This window comes from Salmo salar, chromosome ssa09, assembly GCF_905237065.1.
Source record: "Salmo salar chromosome ssa09, Ssal_v3.1, whole genome shotgun sequence".
Lineage (NCBI taxonomy): Eukaryota > Metazoa > Chordata > Actinopteri > Salmoniformes > Salmonidae > Salmo > Salmo salar.
Genome location: NC_059450.1, coordinates 129,404,492 through 129,431,310, shown reverse-complemented (window position 1 = coordinate 129,431,310; position 26,819 = coordinate 129,404,492). Strand labels below are relative to the sequence as shown.

At 40.4% G+C, this 26,819-nt stretch overlaps 2 protein-coding genes and 1 long non-coding RNA gene across 3 annotated transcripts; 1 reads left to right on the top strand and 2 right to left on the bottom strand.

Moving 5' to 3' along the window:
- Window positions 1-14: 14 nt before the first annotated feature.
- Window positions 15-13,523, top strand: LOC106612829 (phosphoserine phosphatase). Its single transcript, XM_014214356.2, has 6 exons — window positions 15-273; window positions 7,522-7,665; window positions 7,848-7,982; window positions 8,210-8,355; window positions 12,255-12,403; window positions 12,899-13,523. Exons 2-6 carry the CDS (start codon window positions 7,526-7,528, stop codon window positions 13,007-13,009), a joined length of 681 nt encoding a protein of 226 aa, XP_014069831.1. The 5' UTR covers window positions 15-273; window positions 7,522-7,525; the 3' UTR covers window positions 13,010-13,523.
- Window positions 12,537-24,710, bottom strand: LOC123744737 (uncharacterized). Its single transcript, XR_006771166.1, has 2 exons — window positions 24,663-24,710; window positions 12,537-13,033 (listed from the first exon to the last, which is right to left on the bottom strand). It is a non-coding gene; the product is annotated as an uncharacterized lncRNA (long non-coding RNA).
- On the bottom strand, window positions 15,011-22,686 carry LOC123744735 (protein NipSnap homolog 2). Its single transcript, XM_045724597.1, has 10 exons — window positions 22,405-22,686; window positions 20,209-20,348; window positions 19,946-19,991; window positions 18,783-18,877; window positions 17,357-17,427; window positions 16,924-17,064; window positions 16,585-16,616; window positions 15,527-15,621; window positions 15,262-15,345; window positions 15,011-15,151 (listed from the first exon to the last, which is right to left on the bottom strand). Exons 1-10 carry the CDS (start codon window positions 22,524-22,526, stop codon window positions 15,087-15,089), a joined length of 891 nt encoding a protein of 296 aa, XP_045580553.1. The 5' UTR covers window positions 22,527-22,686; the 3' UTR covers window positions 15,011-15,086.
- Window positions 24,711-26,819: the final 2,109 nt, after the last annotated feature.

Here is a 26,819-nt window from a genome sequence, read left to right as displayed (position 1 = left end):
TAAGGTTACGTAAAAGGAAACAGTAGTGGGCGGTCTCACGTACCGGCTTTCATTTGATTCGCTCAGCTTTCTCTTCCTCAGCAGTGAACCTATTGGATGCATCTGGGAAATCGGACAATGCTGAAACCGGGGACAGTGCCATATCAACACTTTAGTAACCAAGAACATTTTGCACAAAATTGTTTTCTTATTGAATAAATTAGACTTAGCTTGCAGGTCCAGCACATGCCAAAAAATACATGAAGATCACCATTTAGCGCCATCGTTGTACAGGTAATACAGATTTATAAATTGTCCTTAAATTGATACATTATGTAACGCATTGCATGATTTCAAATTAACAATACAAATTAACAATACAAATGTATTGCAGTGAAAACGCAATCTGGCAATGGCATTCATTACCTTTTTCGCGCATGCAATTCATTTTTTCTCGAGGAGAGTGTTACGCAACAGTTCAATTGCGGGATAGTTTTCTCCAAGGCCAGGGTGCTGTTGTGCTCTTTGTTTCTACTGCCAGCTCCTAGAACTAAACGTTGCACCAACAGACTTGGTCATTTCGATGTAATTTTTAACAATAGAAAATGAAAGGTAAAGTTGTTAAATTCAGTGGTGGAAAAAGTACCCAATTGTCATACTTGAGTAAAAGTAAAGATACCTTATTAGAAAAGGACTCAAGTAAATGTCACACAGTAAAATCCTAGTTAAGTAAAAGTCTAAACGTATTTGGTTTTAAATATACTTAAGTATCAAAACTAAATCTAATTGCTAAAATATACTTAAGAATCAAAATTAAAAGTATAAATAATTAAAAATTCCTTATTAAGCAAACTAGACGGCAGCACTTTTTAATTTATTTTTAATTTACGGATAGCCAGGGGCACGCTTCAACGCTCATAATTTACAAACGAAGCATGTGTTTAAATCCAACAGATTAGAAGCAGTAGGGATGACCAGGGATGATCTCTTGATAAATGTGTGAATTAGACCATTTTCCTGTCCTGCTAAGCATTCAAAATGTAACGAGTACTTTTGGGTGTCAGGAAAAATGTAAGTAGTAAAAAGTACAAACTGTTCTTCAGAAATGTAGTGAAGTAAAAGTTGTAAAGTAATATACAGATACTCCCCCAAAAAACTACTTAAGTAATACTTTCAAGTATTTTTACATAAGTACTTTACACTACTGGTTAAATGCATGTTTGAGCTGATCATATTATCTTATTTTTCATGTTGTCGCCAAATGTTCAGCCTGGTCTCATGGTTAGACATAACATGGTAAATGTAAACTCTGGACACTGAAATCAGTATGATACAGTATGTTATGTTTGGTATGGTTACAAAAGACAGAAGGTTACTTAAGGCAAAAATGAAAGGAGGGTGATTGGTCGGGATGGGTGGGCATTTTAATGCGAATGTCTAGCAACTCAACAGTTGTGTGTTTGAATCTCATCACAGACAGTATTAGCTAATTAGCAACTTTGCAACTATACTGAACAAAAATATGAACGCGATGTGTTGGTCCCATGTTTTATTAGCTGAAATGAATCTACAGGTAGCTAAACACTAACCAATTAGGTTCAAAGTTAGCTAACATTAGGCTGTAACTAGCAATGCAAATGGCTCTGAGATACGAATACTATTACTACACAGATCATTCACGGATGCCATGGTTGCCCTTAGTTTGAAGATGTAATCCGGAGACCGGAGATGTTTTATACAACAACCTTCTGTGTTCTCTTTTCGACTCTCTCTCCGCATTTGCAATCAAACATCTGAATTTTCTCCATCTCCTTTGCTATAATACTCTGCTTCCACGGGGCATTGAGTCCTCCAAAAAGTGGAGAGCTATCTTTAAAAAAAATCTATGTTAGTAAAGTTTACTCATTGAGCAGCTCATTACAGACAGAAGCGTGATACATCGCAGACCAATCCAAACTCATCTCTCAGCATGTCCAGCCCATCCATTATCTCAGCCAATCATGGCTAGTGGAAAGGTTCCTGCTGTTTTCAGTGGCTAAACCAAGTAAGCTCATAATTTAACAATTGTATTCATATTTACAAATGGCATACACATTTGTTATTAAGGCACATGAAAGTTCGCATGTTCCAGAAGGCATTTTTGCCTAAAAACGCATTTTGATTAAAATAAATCCTCACCTGTGAAGTAGTGATGTGCAACATATGCCTAGTTTCCTGAAATAAGGCACAAATGTGGTGTTTTGTCACACAACACAATGCTACAGAGGACTCAAGTTTTGAGGGAGTGTACAATTGGCATGCTGACTGCAGGAATGTCCACCAGCGCTGTTGCCAGAGAATTGAATGTTAATTTCTCTACCATAAGTCGCCTCCAACGTTCTTTTAGAGAATTTGGCAGTACGTCCAACCGGCCTCACAACAGCAGGCTACGTGTAACCACGCCAGCCCAGGACCTCCACATCTGGCTTCTTCACCTGCGGGAGGCATCATCTGAGACCAGCCACCCGGACAGCTGATGAAACTGTGGGTTTGTACAACTGAACTATTTCTGCACAAACTGTCAGAAACCGCCTCAGGGAAGCTCATCTGCGTGCTCATCGTCAATACAGGGTCTTGACCTGACTGCAGTTTGGCGTTGTAACTGACTTCAGTGGGCAAATGCTCACCTTCGATGGCCACTGAAACGCTGGAGAAGTATTCTCTTAACGGATTAATCATGGTTTCAACTACTTGGCAGACAGCATCTTATGGTGTCATGTGGGCAAGTTGTTTGCTGATGTCAACATTGTGAACAGAATGCCCCATGATGGAGTTATGGTATGGGCAGGCATAAGCTACGGACAACAAACACAATTCAATTTAATCAATGGCAATTTGAATGCACAGAGATACCATGACGAGATCCTGAGGCCCATTGTCATGCCATTCATCCGCCACCATCACCTCATGTTTCATTATGATAATGCACTGTCCCATGTAGCAAGGATTTTTGCACAATTCCTGGAAGCTGAAAATGTCCCAGTTCTTCCATTGCCTGCATATTCACCAGACACATCACCCTTTGAGCATGTTTGGGATGTTCTGGATCGGTGACAGCGTGCTCCACTTCCAGCCAATATCCAGAAACGTCACACTGCCATTGAAGAGGAGTCGGACAACATTCCAAACGCCACAATCAACAGTCTGATCAACTCTATGTGAAGGAGATGTGTCGTGCTGCATGAGGTAAATGATGGTCACACAAGATACTGACTGGTTTTCTGATTCACGCCCCTACCTCTTTTAATGGGTATTTGTGACCAACTAATGCAAATGTGTATTCCCAGTCATGTGAAATCCATAGATTAGGGCCTAATGAATATATTATAATTGACTGATTTCCTTATGAACTGTAACTCAGTAAAATATTTGGAATTGTTGCATGTTGTGTTTATATTTTTGTTCAGTGTACATAGGGGAAGGGTTAGCTAACATGCTAATTTTAACTGAACTCCTAACCCTAACCACTAGCCTAGCTAATATTAGCTGCGTAGCTAACGTTAGCTGCGTAGCATTAGCCACCTAGCTAATGTTAGCCACAACAAATTGGGTGTTTTTTAACATATCATACGTGTTGCAAATTCTTAACATATTGCATGAATTGCAATTCATAACACATCATATGAATTGTAATTCGTAACATATACGAAATAGATGATGGACATCCACAAATTAATACATACCATACGAAACAACATATCATACGGAGGGATACAGATTTACATTTACTAAGTCCAGGTTGAAATGTTAGCTAAATGTCAAAGAAAGTGTAATTGATTTAGGCATTAAAAAATATATATTTTCAGTATCAACCAATGTTATTGCATGCATATTAGTATTAACGCGCAATGCATATAGCAGTTGCAGATATATTACCATATTCAATCAAAACTGTTATCTGGTTTTCGGGGTAATGATTCTCAGACGACATCAAATTTTATTTGTCACATGTGCCGAAATCTACAGGTGTAGACCTTACAGTGAAATGCTTACTTACAAGCCCTTAGCACACAATGCAGTTTTAAGAAAAATAAGTGTTAAAGAATTTACTAAAATAAACGGAAGTAAAGAAAGTGAAAATATAAAATTAAGAAAATAGAAAAATAACTAATTAATAAAGAGCAACAATAAAATAGCAGAGAGGCTATATACAGGGGGTACCGGTACAGAGTGAATGTGCAGGGGCTGAGGTTAGTCGGTGTAATTGAGGTAATATGTACAGTGGGGGGGCGAAAAGTATTTGATCCCCTGCTGATTTTGTACGTTTGCCCACTGACAAAGAAAGGATCAGTCTATAATTTTAATGGTAGGTTTATTTGAACAGTGAAAGACAGAATAACAACAAAAATATCCAGAAAAAGGCATGTCAAAAATGTTATTAATTGATTTGCATTTTAATGAGGGGAAATAAGTATTTGACCCCCTCTCAATCAGAAAGATTTCTGGCTCCCAGGTGTATTTTATATAGGTAACGAGCTGAGATTAGGAGCACACTCTTAAAGGGAGTGCTCCTAACCGCAGCTTGTTACCTGTAAAAAAAGACACCTATCCACAGAAGCAATCAATCAATCAGATTCCAAACTCTCCACCGTGGCCAAGACCAAAGAGCTCTCCAAGGATGTCAGGGACAAGATTGTAGACCTACACAAGGCTGGAATGGGCTACAAGACCATCGCCAAGCAGCTTGGTGAGAAGGTGACAACATTTGGTGCGAATATTCGCAAATGGAAGAAACACAAAAGAACTGTCAATCTCCCTCGGCCTGGGGCTCCATGCAAGATCTTACCTCGTGGAGTTGCAATGATCATGAGAACGGTGAGGAATCAGCCCAGAACTACACGGGAGGATCTTGTCAATGATCTCAAGGCAGCTGGGACCATAGTCACCAAGAAAACAATTGGTAAGACACTACGCCGTGAAGGACTGAAATCCTGCAGCGCCCGCAAGGTCCCCCTGCTCAAGAATACATATACATGCCCGTCTGAAGTTTGCCAATGAACATCTGAATGACTCAGAGGACAACTGGGTGAAAGTGTTGTGGTCAGATGAGACCAAAATGGAGCTCTTTGGCATCAACTCAACTCGCTGTGTTTGGAGGAGGAGGAATGCTGCCTATGACCCCAAGAACACCATCCCCACCATCAAACATGGAAGTGGAAACATTATGCTTTGGGGGTGTTTTTCTGCTAAGGGGACAGGACAACTTCACCGCATCAAAGGGACGATGGACGGGGCCATGTACCGTCAAATCTTTGAGATCCTCCTTCCCTCAGCCAGGGCATTGAAAATGGGTCGTGGATGGGTATTCCAGCATGACAATGACCCAAAACACACAGCCAAGGCAACAAAGGAGTGGCTCAAGAAGAAGCACATTAAGGTCCTGGAGTGACATAGCCAGTCTCCAGACCTTAATCCTATAGAAAATCTGTGGAGGGAGCTGAAGGTTCGAGTTGCCAAATGTCAGCCTTGAAACCTTAATGACTTAGAGAAGATCTTCAAAGAGGAGTGGGACAAAATCCCTCCTGAGATGTGTGCAAACCTGGTGGCCAACTACAAGAAACGTCTGACCTCTGTGATTGACAACAAGGGTTTTGCCACCAAGTACTAAGTCATGTTTTGCAGAGGGGTCAAATTCTTATTTCCCTCATTAGAATGCAAATCATTTTATAACATTTTTGACATGCGTTTTTGTGGATTTTTTGTTGTTGTTATTCTGTCTCTCACTGTTCAAATAAACCTACCATTAAAATTATAGACTGATCATTTCTTTGTAAGTGGGCAAACGTACAATATCAGCAGGGGATCAAATACTTTTCCCCCACACTGTACATGTAGGTAGAGAATAAACAGAGAGTAGCAGCAGTGTTAAAAAAGGGGCTGAGAGGGACAATGCAAACAGTCCGGGTAGCCATTTGATTAGCTGTTCAGGAATCTTATGGCTTGGGGGTAGAAGCTGTTAAGAAGCCTTTTGGACCTAGACTTGGTGCTCCGGTACCGCTTGCCATGCAGTAACAGAGAGAACAGTCTATGGCTAGGTTGGCTGGAGTCTTTGACAATTTTTAGAGCCTTCCTCTGACACCACCTGGTATCGAGGTCTTGGATGGCATGAAGCTTGGCCCCAGTAATGCACTGGGCCGTACGCACTACTCTCTGTAGTGACTTGCGGTCGGAGGCCGAGCAATTGCCATACCAGGCGGTGATGCAACCAGTCAGGATGCTCTCGATGGTGCAGCTGTAGAACTTTTTGAGGATCTGAGGACCCATGCCAAATCTTTTCAGTCTCCTGAGGGGGAATAGGCATTGTCGTGCCCTCTTCACAACGGTCTTGGTCTGTTTGGACCATGATAGTTTGTTGGTGATGTGGACACCAAGGAACTTGAAGCTCTCAACCTGCTCCTCTACAGCCCCATCGATGAGAATGGGGGCGTGCTCGGTCCTCTTTCTGTAGTCCACAATCATCTCCTTTGTCTTGATCATGTTGAGGGAGAGGTTGTTATCCTGGCCTCCTCCCTACAGGCTGTCTCATCGTTGACGGTGATCAGGCCTACCGCTGTTGTGACGTCTGCAAACTTAATGATGGTGTTGGAGTTGTGCTTTGCCATGCAGTCATGGGTCAACAGGGAGTACAGGAGGGGACTGAGCATGCACCCCTGAGGGGCCTCCGTGTTGAGGATCAGCGTGGCAGATGTGTTGTTACCTACCCTTACCATCTGGGGGGCGGCCTGTCAGGAAGTCCAGGATCCAGTTGCAGAGGGAGGTGTTTAGTCCCAGGGTCCTTAGCTTAGTGATGAGCTTTGAGGGCACTATGGTTTGAATGCTGAGCTGTGGTCAATGAATAGCATTCTCACGTAGGTGTTCCTTTTGTCCAGATGGGAAAGGGCAGTGTGGAGTGCAGTAGAGATTGCATCATCTGTGGTTCTGTTGGGGTGGTATGCAAATTGGAGTGGGTCTAGGGTTTCTGGGATAATGGTGTTGATGTGAGCCATGACCAGCCTTTCAAAACACTTCATGGCTACTGACGTGAGTGCTACGGGTCGGTAGTCATTTAAGCAGGTTACCTTGGTGTTCTTGGGCACAGGGACTATGGTGGTCTGCTTGAAACATGTTGGTATTACAGACTCGGTCAGGGACAGGTTGAAAATGTCAGTGAAGATACTTGCCAGTTGGTCAGCGCATGCTCTGAGTACAAGTCCTGGTAATCCGTCTGGCTTTGTGGCCTTGTGAATGTTGACCTGTTTAAAGGTCTTACTCACATCGGCTATGGAGAGCGTGATTACACAGTCGTCCGGAACAGCTGATGCTCTCATGCATGCTTCATGCATGCTCAAGTAGTTAAGGATTTGCTTTTCCCTTCTCATGACCCCTGTAACTGTCTACTATTGACAAATTGAATTACTTGTTATCTGATGCACTTTCAATGTACTGTCCTGTTCAAATAGAAATGACCACTGTCAGTTAAACAATCAATTATGTTTTTGTCTACCCTGCATGCTTTTGTTTCAGCATAATGACAACTTTATCACAGACAAAGGAAATCTTCCGGAGAGCAGACGCTGTGTGCTTTGATGTTGACAGCACTATTATCAGAGAAGAAGGCATTGATGAGCTTGCCAAATTCTGCGGGGTTGGAGATGCTGTCACAGAAATGTATGTTGTGTAGCAATTCGTAATGATTTTAAGATGAAAAGCATGTGCTTTCTTCTCTCCTTTATCTAGGCCCATCTACATTCCCCTGTACATTTCTCTGTGCCATCATTTTCTACATGTTATGTTTTAAATGTTTCATTCTCAACATATTTGTTGAGTACATTGAGTTTCTCTCATTTCAGGACTCGCAAGGCCATGGGGGGGTCAGTTACTTTTAAAACAGCTCTGACAGAGCGCCTGTCAATCATCCGATGCTCGAGGGAACAAGTGAACAAACTGATAACTGACCACCCTCCCCAGTTGACGACAGGTATTAAGTAAGTGGTTGCCGATTTCAATTGGTCAAAAAAAAATTCCACTCAACACTATTTCATTATTAGCAGAGGCTATTGTAATTGTATCATCATTCGCACATAAAATGGTTGAACTTCCAGTAGCCTCTTCAAGCTGGGTGTCTAACCTCAAGTTGCACAATTGCTTATGAAACCTGTACTAATTTCTGCATGTTGTAGAATAAATGGACACATTTCCATCCATTGTCCAGGGAGCTTGTTGATACTCTGCACCAGCGCAGCGTGAAGGTGTTCCTGGTCTCTGGCGGTTTCCGCTGTATCGTGGAGCATGTTGCCACTCAACTCAGCATTCCCCTCCATCACGTGTATGCCAACCGCCTCAAGTTCTACTTCAATGGTAAGAGCAGATCAGAGCACAATCACCTCACACTTTTGCAGGGATGAACTGCAGTTGATTACTGTATGATCATTAATGTTTGAATATTATGGGTTATTTTGGTTTGACGACTGGAAGCAAAAACGGGTGGCCATCTTCTCACTCCAGTATCGCTGCACATTGTACATTTGGTATTGGCACTGACCCTGCATATACAATTATTGTGTTTTCTTTATTATATACAGTACCAGTCAAAGGTTTGGACACACCTACTCATTCAAGGGTTTTTCTTTATTTTTATATTTTCTACATTGTAGAATAATAGTGAAGACATCAAAACTATGAAATTACACATATGGAATTATTACATTTTACATTTTAGTCATTTAGCAGACGCTCTTATCCAGAATTATGTAGTAACCAAAAAAGTATTTGAGATTCTTCAAAGTAGCCACCCTTTGCCTTGATGACAGTTTTGCACACTCTTGGCATTCTCTCAACCAGCTTCATGAAGTAGTCACTTGGAATGAATTTCAATTAACAGGTGTGCCTTGCTAAAAGTACATTTGTGGAATTTCTTTCCTTCTTAATGCGTTTGAGCCAATAAGTTGTGTTGTGACAAGGTAGGGGTGGTATACAGAAGGTAGCCCTATTTGGTAAAGACCAAGTCCATATTATGGCAAGAACAGCTCAAATAAGCAAAGCAAAACGACAGTCCATCATATATATTTTATATTTGAGATTCAACAAAGTAGCCACCCTTTGCCTTGATGAAAGCTTTGCACACGCTTGGCATTCTCTCAACCAGCTTCACCTGGAATGCTTTTCCAACAGTCTTAAAGGAGTTCCCACATATCCTGAGCACTTGTTGGCTGCTTTTCCTTCACTCTGCGGTCCAACTCATCCCAAACCATCTCAATTGGGTTGAGGTTGGGTGATTGTGGAGCCAGGTCATCTGATGCAGCACTCCATCACTCTCCGTCTTGGTTAAATAGCCCTTACACAGCCTGGAGGTGTCTTGTGTCATTGTCCTGTTGAAAAACAAATGATAGTCCCTCTAAGCGTAAACCAGATGGGATGGTGTATCGCTGCAGAATGCTGTGGTAGCCATGCTGGTTAAGTGTGTCTTGAAATCTAAATAAATCACAGACAGTGTCACCAGCAAAGCACCCCCACACTGTCACACCTCCTCCTCCATGCTTCACGGTGGGAACAACACATGCAGAGATCATCCGTTCACCTACTCTGCGTCTCACAAAGACACACGGTTGGAACCAAAAATCTCCAATTTGGACTCATCAGACCAAAGGACAGATTTCCACCAGTCTAATGTCCATTGCTTGTGGTTTTTGGCCGAAGCAAGTCTCTTTTTATTGGTGTCTATTAGTAGTGGTTTCTTTGAAATTTGACCATGAAGGCCTGATTCACACAGTCTCCTCTGAACAGTTGATGTTGAGATGTGTCTATTACTTGAACTCTGTGAAGAATTTATTTGGGCTGCAATTTCTGAGGCAGGTAACTCTAATGAACTTATTCTCTGCAGCAGAGGTAACTCTGGGTCTTCCTTTCCTGTGGCGGTCCTCGTGAGAGCCGGTTTCATCATAGTGCTTGATGTTTTTTGCAACTGCACTTGAAGAAACTTAACATTTTCCATATTGACTGACCTTCATGTCTTAAAGTAATTACAGTGAGGGAAAAAAGTATTTGATCCCCTGCTGATTTTGTTCGTTTGCCCACTGACAAAGAAATGATCCGTCTATAATTTTAATGGTAGGTTTATTTTAACAGTGAGAGACAGAATAACAACAAATAATCCAGAAAAGCGCATGTCAAACATTTTATAAATTGATTTGCATTTTAATGAGGGAAATAAGAATTTGACCCCTCTGCAAAACATGACTTAGTACTTGCTGGCAAAACCCTTGTTGTCAATCACAGAGGTCAGACATTTCTTGTAGTTGGCCACCAGGTTTGCATACATCTCAGGAGGGATTTTGTCCCACTCCTCTTTGCAGATCTTCTCCAAGTCATCAAGGTTTCGAGGCTGACGTTTGGCAACTCGAACCTTCAGCTCCCTCCACAGATTTTCTATGGGATTAAGGTCTGGAGACTGGCTAGGCCACTCCAGGACCTTAATGTGCTTCTTCTTGAGCCACTCCTTTGTTGCCTTGGCTGTGTGTTTTGGGTCATTGTCATGCTGGAATACCCATCCACGACCCATTTTCAATGCCCTGGCTGAGGGAAGGAGGTTCTCACCCAAGATTTGACGGTACATGGCCCCGTCCATCGTCCCTTTGATGCGGTGAAGTTGTCCTGACCCCTTAGCAGAAAAACACCCCCAAAGCATAATGTTTCCACTTCCATGTTTGATGGTGGGGATGGTGTTCTTGGGGTCATAGGCAGCATTCCTCCTCCTCCAAACACAGCGAGTTGAGTTGATGCCAAAGAGCTCCATTTTGGTCTCATCTGACCACAACACTTTCACCCAGTTGTCCTCTGAATCATTCAGATGTTGATTGGCAAACTTCAGACGGGCATGTATATGTGCTTTCTTGAGCAGGGGGACCTTGCGGGCACTGCAGGATTTCAGTCCTTCACGGCATAGTGTGTTACCAATTGTTTTCTTGGTGACTATGGTCCCAGCAGCCTTGAGATCATTGACAAGATCCTCCCGTGTAGTTCTGGGCTGATTCCTCACCGTTCTCATGATCATTGAGATCATTGAGGTGAGATCTTGCATGGAGCAACAGGACGAGGGAGATTGACAGTTCTTTTGTGTTTCTTCCATTTGCGAATAATCGCACCAACTGTTGTCACCTTCTCACCAAGCTGCTTGGCGATGGTCTTGTAGCCCATTCCAGCCTTGTAGGTCTACAATCTTATCCCTGACATCCTTGGAGAGCTCTTTGGTCTTGGCCATGTTGGAGAGTTTGGAATCTGATTTATTGGTTGCTTCTGTGGACAGGTGTCTTTTATATAGGTAACAAGCTGAGATTAGGAGCACTCACTTTAAGAGTGTGCTCCTAATCTCAGCTCGTTACCTGTATAAAAGACACCTGGGAGCCAGAAATCTTTCTGATTGAGGGGGTCAAATACTTATTTCCCTCATTAAAATGCATTTTATAACATTTTTGACATGCGCTTTTCCAGATTTTTTTCTTGTTATTCTGTCTCTCACTGTTCAAAACAACCTACCATTAAAAGTATAGACTGATCATTTCTTTGTCAGTGGGCAAACGTACAAAATCAGCAGGGGATCAAATACCTTTTTCCCTCACTCTATGGACTGTTGTTTCTCTTTGCTTATTTGAGCTGTTCTTGCCATAAAATGGACTTGGTCTTTTACCAAACAGGGCTACCGTCTGTATACCACCCATACCTTGTCACAACACAACTGATTGGCTCAAACACATTACGGAAATAAATTCCACAAATTAACTTTTAGCAAGGCACACCTGTTAATTGAAATTCATTCCAAGTGACTACCTCATGAAGCTGGTTGAGAGAATGCCAAGAGTGTGCAAAACTGTCATCAAGGCAAAGGCTGGCTACTTTGAATAATCTAAAATTCTAATATATATTTTCATGTTTAACACTTTTTGGGTTGTGTGTTGTTGTTTCAGTGTTGATGTCTTCACTATTATTCTACAATGTAGAAAATAGGAAAAATAAAGAAAAACCCTTGAATAAGTAGGTGTGCCAAATTTTAACTGGTACTGTATATTTTTTATTTGCATTAGTTATACTATTTTGATATTGATTACTGCACTGTTGGGTAGCACTTGCAAGTGAAACATTTTACTGTACTTAATAAAACTTGAACTGAACTTCAGAGGGCTGGTTTCAGCCAAGCAAGCAGTCGATTGGCCTCTACAGGGAGGAATTCTTTACTAATTCAAACCGTAATATTTTCCTCCTAGGTGAGTATGCTGGCTTTGACGAGACCCAGCCCACATCTGAGAGTAATGGGAAGGGGAAGGTGATCAGCATGCTCAAGGAGAAGCACGGCTTCAAGAACATGGTGATGATTGGCGATGGAGCCACAGACCTGGAGGCCTGTCCCCCTGCAGTAAGTGTTTTCTTGTCAATACACTTAAAGACAGGTGACAAGCTAGTATTTAAAGCTGTTATTTATGTAATCTCCGGCTTTCGGTCATAGAATACTTTATCCATCTTGTGAATGAAATTTGTATTTTTTTCTCTGCTCCCAACACTCATAGACACCACAGAAACACACACAACACATTTTAGGTGGAGCAGTGTTAACAGCAGAGCAGTGCCTGTGGAGGAGTTAATTATTAAGTGCCTTTTTCAAAGACACAATTACAGGGGTGTATTCACTAGGAACCAAACGGAACGAACCGGGGAGGAACCTAGCTGAATTTGTCCAATAGAAACTCAAGTGTACATTGCAAAACGTTTTGCTACGGTCTGCGACTAATGAATACAACCCAGTACCAGATTGTCAGGTGTTAAAAGCAGCTATAATGTAAAGTAACACTGGAATAATGGACACTGGTTGCCTTTTAAGCAATTTTCCTCAGCACATTGTTTTGTTTTTCAGAATGCATTCATTGGATTTGGTGGAAATGTGGTCAGGCAGCAAGTAAAGGAGAAAAGTTTGTGGTACGTCACAAGTTTTGGAGAGTTGCTAAAAGAACTGGAGAAGATTTAAAGAAATACCATACAAACCTGAAACCTCTTACAACTATTGTTACTAATGCTAACATCAGTGTTTTATTTTCACCTAATGGTGTGCCTTTTATGGTTTTATCCAGCGCACACTTTTTTTCTTCCTCCAGTCAATAGATTTAAAAAAAAAAAAAATGTATTAGAATGTTTCCACAACAATAGTGTCTTCTTGGGTTTGACCCTTGTTGATTTTTCTACTAGAGAATATAATTTTAAAAAAAATCAGGTTAACCAAATGTTATTCTTTTTGGAGGGATTTGAGCAGGGTTGGAGTCAATTCCATTTCAATTCAGTATTTGTTTAATTCCAGAATTTATTGAATTGACCCCAATCCTGGATGTTTTTAAACTGCACTTTTGTGGTTTTGTCCTCATTTCAATGCTTTAGTGGTCAGGATAATACAACTACTGCATTTTACAATATGTGCCATCAAATGTGCATTTATACATGTTTTAAATTTGCTATTGACACTAATAATAGTTAAAGTGTAAAATGCAGTTCTGAGTGTGCGTGTTCATTTAATTGTTTGTTTTCTTTGTCAGACTCATGGTACCATCCACTAAATAATGACAAACACATCCATATTGTACTGGCTAGCACATAGTCCGGCAACAAAGGGCAGCAATTTCCACAGTTACCACAGTTTCTCTTTGTATAACTTTGTGCTGACAATTCTTGCCACCATTCATAAATACCCTGTAAATCAGGGAATAAAAACTAGTATGAGGCATGCTACTATCAACCCTTAAACATCTTTTAAAATCATAATGAGTAGCAGCATGACTCCACAATTAGACTTTCATTTCAGTACATTGGTAGTTGTACCTGGGCACAGAAATGTTCCATGATAATATTAGCCTTGTGGTTTAACACTACAGAATAGATTATTCATTATGCCTAACTGAAAACATGTTAAATCTGATAAAACTGGACAAGATTTTCTCCACAAGTTTAAAACAAGTCATGTTCACTAAACCAGTTGAATAACAACACGTCAAGCTTATTGCAGATGGGAGAGAATGCCCATGATTGCAATCAATACATGTACTTAAAAATTCACAGAAGACATTTAGGGTTAATAGGCATGGGCTCTAGCTCTGTATTCATCATACCAGTTCTCAAATAAATCCAAGTTTATTTTTCGCGTACACAGATTAGCAATGTTAAAGTAGGTGCAGCGAAATGCTTGTGTTTCTAGCTCCAGCAGTGCAGTAAATGTCTAACAGTACAATACAGAAATTATCCCAAGAAGAAATAATCCCGCTCAGTGCCTTCACGTCATAAAAGTTACATAATTGACCATTAAGTAGATATTCTCTGACAAAATACAGCAACAATGCACTTTTGCCATTTGGACTGTCTTTCTAGCACTGTTTTAATCTGTAACAGCATTTCTTAGATCAGATTTCATCCAAAAGCGTAATTTTACAATGCAACAATGTGATTCATATATTTACATTAAATAAACGAAATAACCGCTAAATTACACATTGTGCATCTATAGTGATTTTTTTTTGTCAAGTCGTGCCCCAGTTGCCCATTTCTTATTCACTGCAAAAACAGAACACACTGCTAGGCTAGCCTTCTTTCCAAAGCAGCACTTTGGTTGGTTCTAAAAAAATATATACTAGATCAGCTGTGGCCAAGTGACCAGTGTTAATATGACCCAGTATGTTAGACATCAGTTCTCCACCCAACCACTATCAGGAGGTTTCAATATGCTGATTTTCCCCATCCTGTCTCCCAAGGACAAAAAACCAGTGTTGAGCTCTCGTGCCAGTGCCTTACAGTTCTTCCAATTATCAAGAGTATTTTAGCCAACAGTTTCAAGATGGGGTACGATGATACTTTAACCTCCTGTGTCTCAGTGATGTTTTTGAGTACCAAATATTGCTTGCTGGTGCAAAGTCAGAAATGGGTAAAGTAAAGGCAAACCAAATCAGAGGGGGTTGGTTGGCAACATTAACTAGAGGTTGAGACCAAGGCAGTGAGATTTTTTTACTTTTTGTTACATTTAAAACAGGTGAGGTTTGGCGTTCGGCCTTCTGTGTTCTCTCAGGTTACTGCAGCGGGGAAGCCTTCATTGGGATCATGATTCTGGAGTCCATGTGCTGAATGAGAGGAACTGAAACAGAGATACATGATCAGATGAGAGTTCAAAGTAATTCATATTGTTTTTCATTTAAAAAGTGTGCACACTATGTGAAAGTACACTTCATAACTGATTTTGCTGACCTGTATAATACACAACCTCATCCCAACCCTCATGTTGCCAAGCTGCATTCCTTGTGGCTTCTCTGGCCTCAAGGTCTTTGTAAGCTGAAATCAACAATGAAACACTATTATAAAATTGTTAAGTCTTCTTTTAGAAAAAGAATAACAGCTTTGTATATAAGATAGCCTTAAAGCCTAGTACGAGAGGCTACAAGAATGTTAGATCTGTGTGAATGAACGAGAGGAAAGGAGAGAGGAGCGATACAGCTGGTCTGCCTGGCCTCACCCCAGAGGTGGTGCACCATGTAGAGGTTTCCGATCTGGGAGAAGAACCCTCCGACAGCCTCACTATTGTGCTGGCGGTAGCCAATAGCTCTGGCCCTTGGGAAAACAACAAGGCCAATCACAGCATCAGTCACAACACTCCCCCACAACCAATGCTTCATCCTCACATTTACTCAATGCCACCCCATGCAGATTATAATTTGTATATCTATTTAACCTTACTTTATACAGGTATTCAATTAAGAACATATTCTTATTTGTCATGTTGACCTGTCAGAGGCGAGCACAGCAGCCATATACAATTATAATGGACTACTGTGCATGTGGTGTCTCAACCAATGTTGACTGTTTGGACACTCATTTGACTACTCATACGGTTTGATTGAACTTGCTTAAACTATCATTCCAGTTTGGCAGAACCGGTTGGCTATACAGACAGTTGGATTGGACGTACTCATGCATTGAGACTGCTAATTGTATGGCGTGGGGTTGGAGATGTTTCATTATTGGCTCTGAACCAGTCCCATTAGCCATCGAATCTACATCATGTACAGTAATTTTGATTAGCCAAATCATACTGACTTAATTCATGTTGTTTTAACAATGTGGCATGACTTAAAAAGAAAAAAAAGAAGACATTTTCCCCAATTAGAATGAATAATTCTGATCAATTACTGAATCAAATAAGAGAGTACGCACAATCACAAATTAAACTTATTTTGGCAGACAAGTTTGAAGAATTCAGAACAATTAATTAACATTGAAATATTGAATATTTGTCATAAACAAACGTTTGCAACATAAACCTGAGAATGGAGTCATCCAGGCTCATAGGCTCCTGTTGAAAGTAAACAACTAAATTCAATCTGAAAATAGCAAGGACAATAGTATAATCTCCCTTTAAATCCTGTGCACTCTGGGATCTAACAGAGTATCAAAATAGTGTCTCTCTGGAATAGCTTTTATTAAGGAGAAAGTGGGGAAGAAAGTGTTAACCGAAAAATAAACTATATGCATGAAGTAAAGATGAGTAATTCAAATGTCATCAGATTGCCTTACCAGTAATTACCCCACTCAATCATGGTGCCAGGCTGGAAAAAGGAAACATGAGAAAAAAGGTTTTGTATTTTACAGGAATATCAAAGTGTGTGACACAATTTCCTCCAAGATTCAAAATTAATCATAATGTCCCTTTCACATGGATTGCAATATAGGCCTACATTTATGAGCATAATGTTTCCATAGAGCATGCAAAAACTCTCCAATGTTTATGTCAACAATTGCCCACCTTTTGCATTATCTGATGGTGATTCATATTTGTTCAGCAATGTAGCACCCTCCTAAACTAAACCCCCTAGTAGTGCTATGGTTAATAAGGTTCAGTCATTCAGTACTCACTCTGAGCTGGTAGGACCTGAGCTCGTAGATGTTGGGTCCCTTCCTGGGGATGGGCTCATTCCAGAAGCTGAACTCCAGGAGCAGTTGGTTCCTACGAGACAACAGCATCTTCCCTCTCTCCTCCCGGTACTTCATGAACTCCTGTGGATGAACGTCAATCTGGGTGTCAACCTCACATCAAGAAGCACATATGATACCGCACTGTCTATCTAGAGAGGGGTTCATTAGCTGTAGATTATAAGCCAGGGGTTATAGTAGGGCTGGAGCAAAAGCCAGCACACCCAGTAGCTCTTCAGAAGGAAGGTTGGCCACCCAGTATATGAGTTAATGTGACAGGCAACCTCAGACAATACTAGCATATGAAGCTATATTCAAAGTGAAGGCTTCTAGATGCTGCTGGCGAGGAATTGACAGTCATGGAACAGTTTGTTACCTTGTTCTGCCTAAGTTTGCTCATGACCTCAGTCAGAGCTGGGTATCCTCCTCTATACCGCCACATATGGACTGGAAAAACACACAACAGCAATTATTTTGCAAAGCAATAATAAGCATATTCAGAGACATATACATAATCCTTCTGATAAGTGTAAGGGCATTATTTCAGTAACGAAAAACCAACAGCCAGGTAACTATGGACAACATGTGTAGACATGACATGGGTAGGCTGGGGTTAAGCAACACTGGTCCTAGAAAGGTAGATGTCTGCAGGTGCTGAGTAATTAGTGCTTTTTGAGGTCGCTTTGGTTTCAGTTCGACTATAAAAACTATAATCGCAGTTTTCGATTATTTAGGTTGATTGCTGTAACAACACAGAATAAAACAATTAATAGTCCCATGATGGTTGTGACTGCCCATTACTTCTTATTACTTAATAACCATTAAGTGATAAGCAGGTAGTGACTGCCCATTACTTCAGTTGTTGTGTATATTACATTTGTTTTATTTGATTACTTTATTTAATTCCAAGTCAACATCTCATCTCTATAGAGCTGCTGCCTATGCTTTCTGACAAAATCATTATTTTGTAGTTCTTCAAAGTAAATAAGGCATCCTTTTATGACTGCTGAATACCAACTATTAATCACTTATATCATGTATTTTGAGGTAACAGCTGCTCTCTATATCACCTCGCGATTGCGCATTATTCTCTCTTCTGTAGCAGGCGTAAAAGAAACAGACCGGCCAAGTATATGCACAATGGATTATGGTCATTTTAGTTAATAACCATGTTTTTGGCACTAAACTATGTAGAATATTGGCCTGTTGGAAACTACAACTCCCTACTACATAGCACAGTTCAGGCTGGGTCTGAATTAACTCTAGAGAACCTGTGCGATGTGCGCATTGAGCTCACAGAAAAAAAGCTAATGAAATGGTATTCAAAGAATTGAACTAACATTCGTCAATTAGTTGCACAGGAGGCTGCTGAGGGGATAATTGCTCATAATAATGGCTGCAAAGGAGCAAATGGAATGGCATTAAACACCTGTACATCATGTGTTTGATGTATTTGTTACCATTCCACATACTCTGCTCCAGTCAATAACACGAGCCTGTTCTCCCCAATTAAGGTGCCACCAACCTCCTGTGATTAGTTGTTTAAGAAACAAAAATAACCAACATTTCGGTTAATCGCTCAGCACTAATGTTCGCAGGCTTTGTTATTATTGCCAGGTGGGTGTAACGCCAACTTAATTGAGTCATCATATCACTTCGAAAATGTGCGAGACTGGTTCAATGAAGGCCATTTCTCCTGAACTAAGGTTGCATATCCCTACAGGTGTGCCAATTCCAGAGAATGTGCAGTTCAACTAGAATAGAAAGTGGAGGAGTGTGTACTCTGCTGCCAGCATTCTTACCGGCCTGGTCTTGCTCTCCATACCAGGTGTTCCAGGTACCCACCAGCTCACAGGGATAGTACTTATCATTATGGATAGATGGCAGGGTCTCCTCACTGTCAAGGGAAAACAATAACAAACACATTCTACCAGGGAGCCTAGCGGTTAAGAGCGTTGGGCCAGTAACCGAAAGGTCGGTGGTTCGAATCCCTGAGCCAGCAAGCTGGGAAAATCTGCCGTTCAGCTTTTGACCAAGGCAGTTAACCCCCAACAACCACTGCCCCCGGTGCTGATGATGTGTAAGTCGATTAAGGCAGCCCCCCGCACCTCTGATTCAGAGGGGTTGGGTTAAATGCCAAAGCCCGCACCTCTGATTCAGAGGGGTTGGGTTAAATGCCAAAGACACATTTTGGTTGAATGCCTTTAGTTGTGCAACTGACTAGGTACGCCCTTTCCCCTTATAATAATTGTTTGATATATAATACTAAAAATGTGACTTATTATGACTATAACAGATTAACTTATTATTGATGCCTGGATGCAATCATTTGATGTTAGCACAGACACCACTGTAGCTTTCTTGTCAGGTTTCTCTTAGGACTTCAACATACACTTCCCAGCTAAATATAAATGTTCTATAACAATCCCCATCCCAAATGTTTAAAATAGGCATTTTGGCTGTGTCTTCTGTGTCTAAACCAGTTGTGCAGATTATATGATAAGTAAAAGGTTATTATGACTGGGTCATCTTAAGTATGAGCATAGATAAATTATTCTACACACTGTTGCCATGTCAGTGTGTCAATTGCATCACAGGAATAGAAGACATTTTGGCTAAACTCTGCCCTTACGGAAAAATCACATGAATTTCACGTGATCTTATGTGACGTTAATTTGATAACGTGGCAACATGTGAGAACATGTGTTCCAAAGACACATTTTCACGTCATGTGATTTTCCACACATGAAAGCATGTGTTTTTTCTGTAATGGTGCACAACCCACTGGTGACACCAGCTGTGCAGTCATAATATCCCAGCTAATACTACTGTTTACCTTATATATCACACATACTCAACAACCAAATTAAACAACCATTTGGGACAGTACTACCCTCACTATGGCTATTACTTGAGCGGCTTCAGGTATAAAGGCCTAGACTGAAACAAGGTCCATTCTACTTACCAAAGCTGGTTGTAGGCATCCAGGCACTCTGGTTTCACGTTATGGACTGTAACAGAACAAGCTCTATTAGACATAGTGCCCTCTGTGTTGGAAGGGGTTAAATTGGTCACACTTTACATTACAGTCAAGGTCTGTAAGTACAGTGAAACAAGTATTGTAACTACACATTACTACACTATGCTTATTACACTGCACTCAAAACTCTGAAATATAAAAAGCCATTTGGAATTAAAGTGAACAAGTTACAGTAAAGCACAACTTACACTGGATTTTGTAGAGGTTGCTTTCCTCATTCTTGGTAAGCAAGTGGGAGTGGGCATCCTTTCTGGGATCAACTTTACGCACAAATAGCGACTTGAACCAGCTGTCTTCACGATTCCTATGGTTTGACGCTGACAACCCCCTGGAGAAAAAAAATAGATGGTAGTGTTAATACACATGTGAACGGAGACATCTTATGAAGTAAGTGACTCATCTATTCCTGCAGCAAAGGATTTCACTGCTGAGTAGTGAGTTGGAAGTCAGATCTGCACATGCATGTATCCCACATTTCTCTACAGGTGAATTATGACAGCAAGGTCTATCTAAGAATAATAACAGTAACACATGCACTGTATGATGTTGATGCCCAAGCTGCCTACACACAATGTTTGGGAAAATGCACACTAGTTTCCTACATGCAGGACCATTTCTTGCATGTCTCTGGCTGTTTCCAAAGTAAACAACAAGCATTGACAGTTACAGCTTGCCACAGACTACCACTGCTGCACATACAGTACACACGCGCAATCATGGTGCTTATGAAGAAAAAAATGATTCAAATAAAAACGATGTATCATTGACTACACATAGGTAAAGAAATGCTGATGTAGTAACATAGTAAATTAATGTCAAGCAAAATATAGTAAGCTACACTATATATACACACACAAATGTGGATACCCCTTCAAATTTGTGGATTCGGCTATTTCAGCCACACCAGTTGCTGACAGGTGTATAAAATCTAGCACACAGCCATAATCTCCATACACAAACATTGGCAGTAGAATGGCCTTACTGAAGAGCTCGGTGACTTTCAACCTGGCACCATCATACGATGCCACCTTTCCAACAAGTCAGTTAGTCAAATTTCTGTTCTGCTAGACCTGCCCCGGTCAACTGTAAGTGCTGTTATTGTTAAGTGGAAACTTCTAGAGCAACGCCGCCACACAAGCTCACAGAACGGGACTGCTGAGTGCTGAAGCGTGTAGCATGTAAAAATTGTCTGCGCTCAGTTGCAAATTTCCTCTGGAAGCAACTTCAGCACAAGAACTGTTCGTCGGGAGCTTCATGAAATGGGCTTCCATGGCCGAGCAGCCACACATAAGCCTAAGATCCCCATGCACAATGCCAAGCGTGTAAAGTTTTTGCCGCCACTGGACTCTGGAGCAGTGGAAACGCGTTCTCTGGAGTGATGAATCACGCTTCACCATCTGGCAGTCCAACGGACAAATCTGAGTTTGGCAGATGCCAGGAGAACGCTATCTGCCCCAATGCATAGAGCCAACTGTAAAGTTTGGTGGAGGAGGAATAATGGTCTGGAGCTGTTTTTCATGGTTCGGGCTAAGCCCCTTTGTTCCAGTGAAGCAAAATCTTAATGCTACAGCATACACTGACATTCTACACGATTCTGTGCTTCCAACTTTGTGGCAACAGTTTGAGGAAGGTCCTTTCCTGTTTCAGCATGACAATGCACCTGTGCACAAAGCGAGGTCCATACAGAAACTGTTTGTCAAGATCGGTGTGGAAGACCTTGACTGGCCTGCACAGAGCCCTGATATCAACCCCATCGAACCCCTATGGGATGAATTGGAACGCCGACTGCGAGCCAGGCCTAAATGGCCAAAATCAGTGCTCGACCTCACTAATGCTCTTGTGGCTGAATGAAAGCAAGTCCCAGCAACAATGTTCCAACATCTAGTGGAAAGCCTTCCCAGATGAGTGGAGGCTGTTATAGCTGCAAAGGGGGGACCAACTCCATATTAATGCCCATGACTTTGGAATGAGATCTTCGATGAGCAGGTGTCCACATACTTTTGGTCATGTTGTGTATATCCACAACAGTAGCCCTACCTTTATAATAATGACCTTGAGCAAGTGTAATAATTATTCACTATTAGACAGACACGTTCACTAGTAACTGGGTATGCCGTGCATTAACTTCAAGAATGCAACCATTTTAGAATAGCTCAAATTAGAAGGTGCACTAATATGTAGCTTATCAAATAGACTACAGGCCAATAGTTGACTGGCTAGCTATTTATGCTAGCTTGCTAGCAGTCATATGTTCAGGTTCACTCCTGCACACTTGCAGCATAGATGAGTCAGTGGGAGCCTCTATTCTCCAAAATCGACAATGGAACAAAAGTCAGAACCCAAACGCTTTAAATCCTAAACGTGCAAAGTAATAATAGTCACACCTGGATAAAACGACGGTCTGTCCTGTTGACTGGGCCGTGTTTTTTGCCTGATTCAGGCCATTGCCAAATCTCTGAAGGACTCGCGTCGCCATCTTCCATTGATCACGCTGGAGCGTGTTCATTACGCAGAATCGGTTGCAAAACGTTTCTTAAACGGAAGCAAACGGAACAAACGGGGCGGGACCTAGCTGAATTTGTTCAATAGAAGCTCTCGTTTTGTTATGTTTGCTTCCGTTTTTGGTTCTTAAACAATAAACGGTTTCCGTAATGAATACACCTCCGTCTTATGCAAAAACACTATTATTACTTTGTCTACAATGAAGCCACCAGGTGGTAGTAAAACACCAACAAATGAATGGTGTGACCAGGGGAGGTGTCCTCGGTACTATGTTACAGTTTTTACATTCAAACTTGAAAAGGAGACTGGTGTGTGTGTGTTCCTCTTCTTTGTAGACTTCACTTCTTTTTCTTTGCTTGACTGAATAGATCTACTGTATTTTCTATGATTGGGGATAAATGGAAGACTTTATTCATGCATTCTAAAATCTTAGATTACGTGCCTGTTCTAAATTCTCCTGCCTCCAGGACAGCCAACATCAGGTGACTGGAATGATATACTCTTTTTTTATGTACTCTTCCAGCCGACGCTTGACTGACCTTCATGTATTAAAGTAATGATGGACTGTCGTTTCTCTTTGCTTATTTGAGCTGTTCTTGCCATAATATGGACTTGGTCTTTACCAAATAGGGCTACCTTCTGTAAACCACCCCTACCTTGTCACAACACAACTTATTGGCTCAAACGCATTAAGAAGGAAAGAAATTCCACAAATGTACTTTTAGCAAGGCACACCTGTTAATTGAAATGCATTCCAGGTGACTACCTCATGAAGCTGGTTGAGAGAATGCCAAGAGTGTGCAAAGCTGTCATCAAGGCAAAGGGTGGCTAACTTTGAAGAATCTCAAATACTTTTTAGTTACTACACCGATTCCATATGTGTAATTTCATAGTTTTAATGTCTTCACTATTATTCTACAATGTAGAAAATAGCAAAAATAAAGAAAAACCCTTGAATGAGTAGGCGTGTCCAAACCTTTGACTGGTTCTGTATATTGTGTGCAAAACTGTCATCAAGGCAAAGGCATTATACTGAATAATCTAAAATTCTAATATATATTTTCATGTTTTAACACTTTTTGGGTTGTGTGTTGTTGTTTCAGTGTTGATGTCTTCACTATTATTCTACAATGTTAAAAATAGGAAAAATAAAAAAAAACCCTTGAATAAGTAGGTGTGCCAAATTTTAACTGGTACTGTATATTTTTATTTGCATTAGTTATACTATTTTGATATTGATTACTGCACTGTTGGGTAGCACTTGCAAATGCTAAACATTTTACTGTATATAAAACTTAACTAGAACTAGGGCTGGTTTCAATAAACAAGCAGTCGATTAGCCTCAAGGAGGAATTCTTTACTAATTCAAACCGTAATAATATTTTCCTCCTAGGTGAGTATGCTGGCTTTGACAGAACCAGCCCATTCTGAGAGTATTAGGAAGGGGAAGGTGATCAGCATGCTCCAAGGAGGAAGCACGGCTTCAAGAACATGGTGATGATTGCGATGGAGCCACAGACCTGGAGGCCTGTCCCCCTGCAGTAAGTGTTTTCTTGATCTATTTATGAGACTAATTGACAGCTGGTAGCTAAACATTGTTTATGTAATCTCCGGCTTTCGGTCATAGAATACTTTATCCATCTTGTGAATAAATTTTATTTTTTTCTCTGTCCCAACACTCATAGACACCACAGAAACACACACAACACATTTTAGGTGGAGCAGTGGCCAACCCAGCAGAGCAGTGCCTGTGGAGGAGTTAATTATTAAGTGCCTTTTCCAAAGACACAATTACAGGGAGTGTATTCACTAGGAACCAAGCGGAGCAGACAGGGGAGGAACCTAGCTGAATTTGTCAATACGAAGAAACTCAAGTGTACATTGCAAAACGTTTGCTACGGTCTGCGACTAATAATACAACTGGCTGAATTCGGTGTTAAGCACTATATTAACAAAAATAACACTGAATAATACACTGGTTCACTTTTAATCATTTCCTCAGCACATTGTTTTGTTTTTCAGATCACATTCATTGATTAGGGAAATGTGGTCAGGCAGCAAGTAAGGAAAGATTTGTGAGTCGTCACAAGTTTTGGAGAGTTACTAGTTGGAAAATTTGAAATACCATACAAACCTAAACCTCTTACAACTATTGTTACTAATGCTAACATCAGTGTTTTATTTTCACTAATATGATGTGCACTTTGTGGTTTTATCCAGCGCACACTTTTTCTTCCTCAGTCAATAGATTTAAAAAAAAAAATGTATTAGAATGTTTCCCCAACAATAACAGTGTCTTCTTGGGTTTGACCCTTGTTGATTTTCTACTAGAGAATATAATTTTTAAAAAATGGGTTAACCAAATGTATTCTTTTTGGAGGTTTGAGCAGGGTTGGAGTGTTCCCATTTCAATTCAGTAATGCTGTTCCAGAATTTGTTAGATTGACCCCAATCCTGGATGTTTTTAAACTGCACTTTTGTGGTTTTGTCCTCATTTCAATGCTTTAGTGGTCAGGATAATACAACTACTGCATTTTACAATATGTACTTATCAAATGTGCATTGCTACATGTTTTAAATTTGCTATTGACACTAATAATAGTTAAAGTATAAAATGCAGTTCCCAGGTGTGCGTGTTCATTTAATTGTTTTGTTTTCTTTGTCAAACTCATGTACCATCCACTAAATAATACAAACACATCCATATTGTACTAGCTGGCACATAGTCCACAACAAAGGATACAATTTCCACAGTTACCACAGTTTCTCTTTGTATAACTTTGTGCTGACAATTCTTGCATATTCATAAATACCCTGTAAATCAGGGAATAAAAACTAGTATGAGGCATGCTACTATCAACCCTTAAACATCTTTTAAAATCATAATGTAGCAGCATGACTCCACAATTAGACTTTCATTTCAGTACATTGGTAGTTGTACCTGGGCACCAGAAATGTTCCATATATATTAGCCTTGTGGTTTAACACTACAGAATAGATTATTCATTATCCTAACTAAAACATGTTAAATCTGATAAAACTGACAAGATTTTCCCACGATTTTAAAACAAGTCATATTCACTAAACCAGATTTGAATAACATGCATCAAGCTTATTGCAGATGGGAGCCCATGATTGCAATCAATACATTACTTAAAATTTCACAGAAGACATTTTAGGGTTATTAGGCATAGGCTCTAGCTCTGTATTCATCATACCAGTTCTCAAATAAATCAAGTTTATTTTCGCGTACACAGATTAGCAATGTTAAAGTAGGTGCAATGAAATGCTTCATGTTTCTAGCTCCAGCAGTACGTAAATGTCTAACAGTACAATACAGAAATTATCCAAGAAGAAATAATCGCTCAGACACATGCGTCATAAAAGTTACATAATTGACCATTAAGTAGATATTCTCTGACAAAATACAGCAACAATGCACTTTTGCCATTTGACTATCTTTCTACTTTTTGTTTTAATCTGTAACAGCATTTCTTAGATCAGATTTCATCACGCTAATTTACAATGCAACAATGTGATTCATATATTTACATTAAATAAACGAAATAACACATTAAAAATTACATTGTGCATCTATATATTTTTTGTCAAGTCGTACTGATTGCCCATTCTTATTCACTGCAAAAACAAACACACTGCTAAGTAACCTTACAACAGCTTCAGCACTTTGGTTGGTTCTAAAAAATATATACTATCTAGATCAGCTGTGGCTGACTACCAGTGTTAATATGACCCAGTATGTTAGACATCAATTCCTCCACCCAACCACTATCAGGAGGTTTCAATACTTGATTTTCCCCATCCTGTCTGGGTAAAAAACCAATATTGAGCTCTCACCTGCCGAGTGCCTTACAGTTCTTCCAATTATCATATTTCCAACATTTCAAATAATGCATATACTTTAACCTCCATGTCTCAGTATTTTAGTACCAATATTGCTTGCTGGTGCAAAAGTCAGAAATAGGTAAAGTAAAAAAACAAACCAAATCGAGGGGGTTGGTTGGCAACATTAACTAGAGAGTTAAGACCAGGCTGTGTGATTTTTTTTACTTTTGTTACATTTAAAACAGGTGAGGTTTGGCGTTCGGCCTTCTGGCAGTGTTCTCTCAGGTTACTGCAGCGGGAAGCCTTCATTGGGATCATGATTCTGAGTCCATGTGCTGAATGAGAGGAACTGAAACAGAAATTTTGTGATCAGATGAGAGTTCAAAGTAATTCATATTGTTTTTTCATTTTAAAAGTGTGCACTATGTGAAATACACTTCATAACTGATTA

Bases quoted from the DNA above. Each gene is read 5' to 3' on its own strand.
- LOC106612829 (XM_014214356.2), top strand. From the start codon at position 7,526: ATGACAACTTTATCACAGACAAAGGAAATCTTCCGGAGAGCAGACGCT. The intron at 7,666-7,847 runs GTATGTTGTGTA...CTCTCATTTCAG, and splicing joins GGAGATGCTGTCACAGAAAT to GACTCGCAAGGCCATGGGGG. The intron at 7,983-8,209 runs GTAAGTGGTTGC...TCCATTGTCCAG, and splicing joins CAGTTGACGACAGGTATTAA to GGAGCTTGTTGATACTCTGC.
- LOC123744735 (XM_045724597.1), bottom strand. From the start codon at position 22,526: ATGAACACGCTCCAGCGTGATCAATGGAAGATGGCGACGCGAGTCCTT. The intron at 17,428-18,782 runs GTAAGAATGCTG...GTGTTTTTCCAG, and splicing joins TGGAGAGCAAGACCAGGCCG to TCCATATGTGGCGGTATAGA. The intron at 16,617-16,923 runs GTGAGTACTGAA...TCCTTTTTCCAG, and splicing joins TCAGGTCCTACCAGCTCAGA to CCTGGCACCATGATTGAGTG.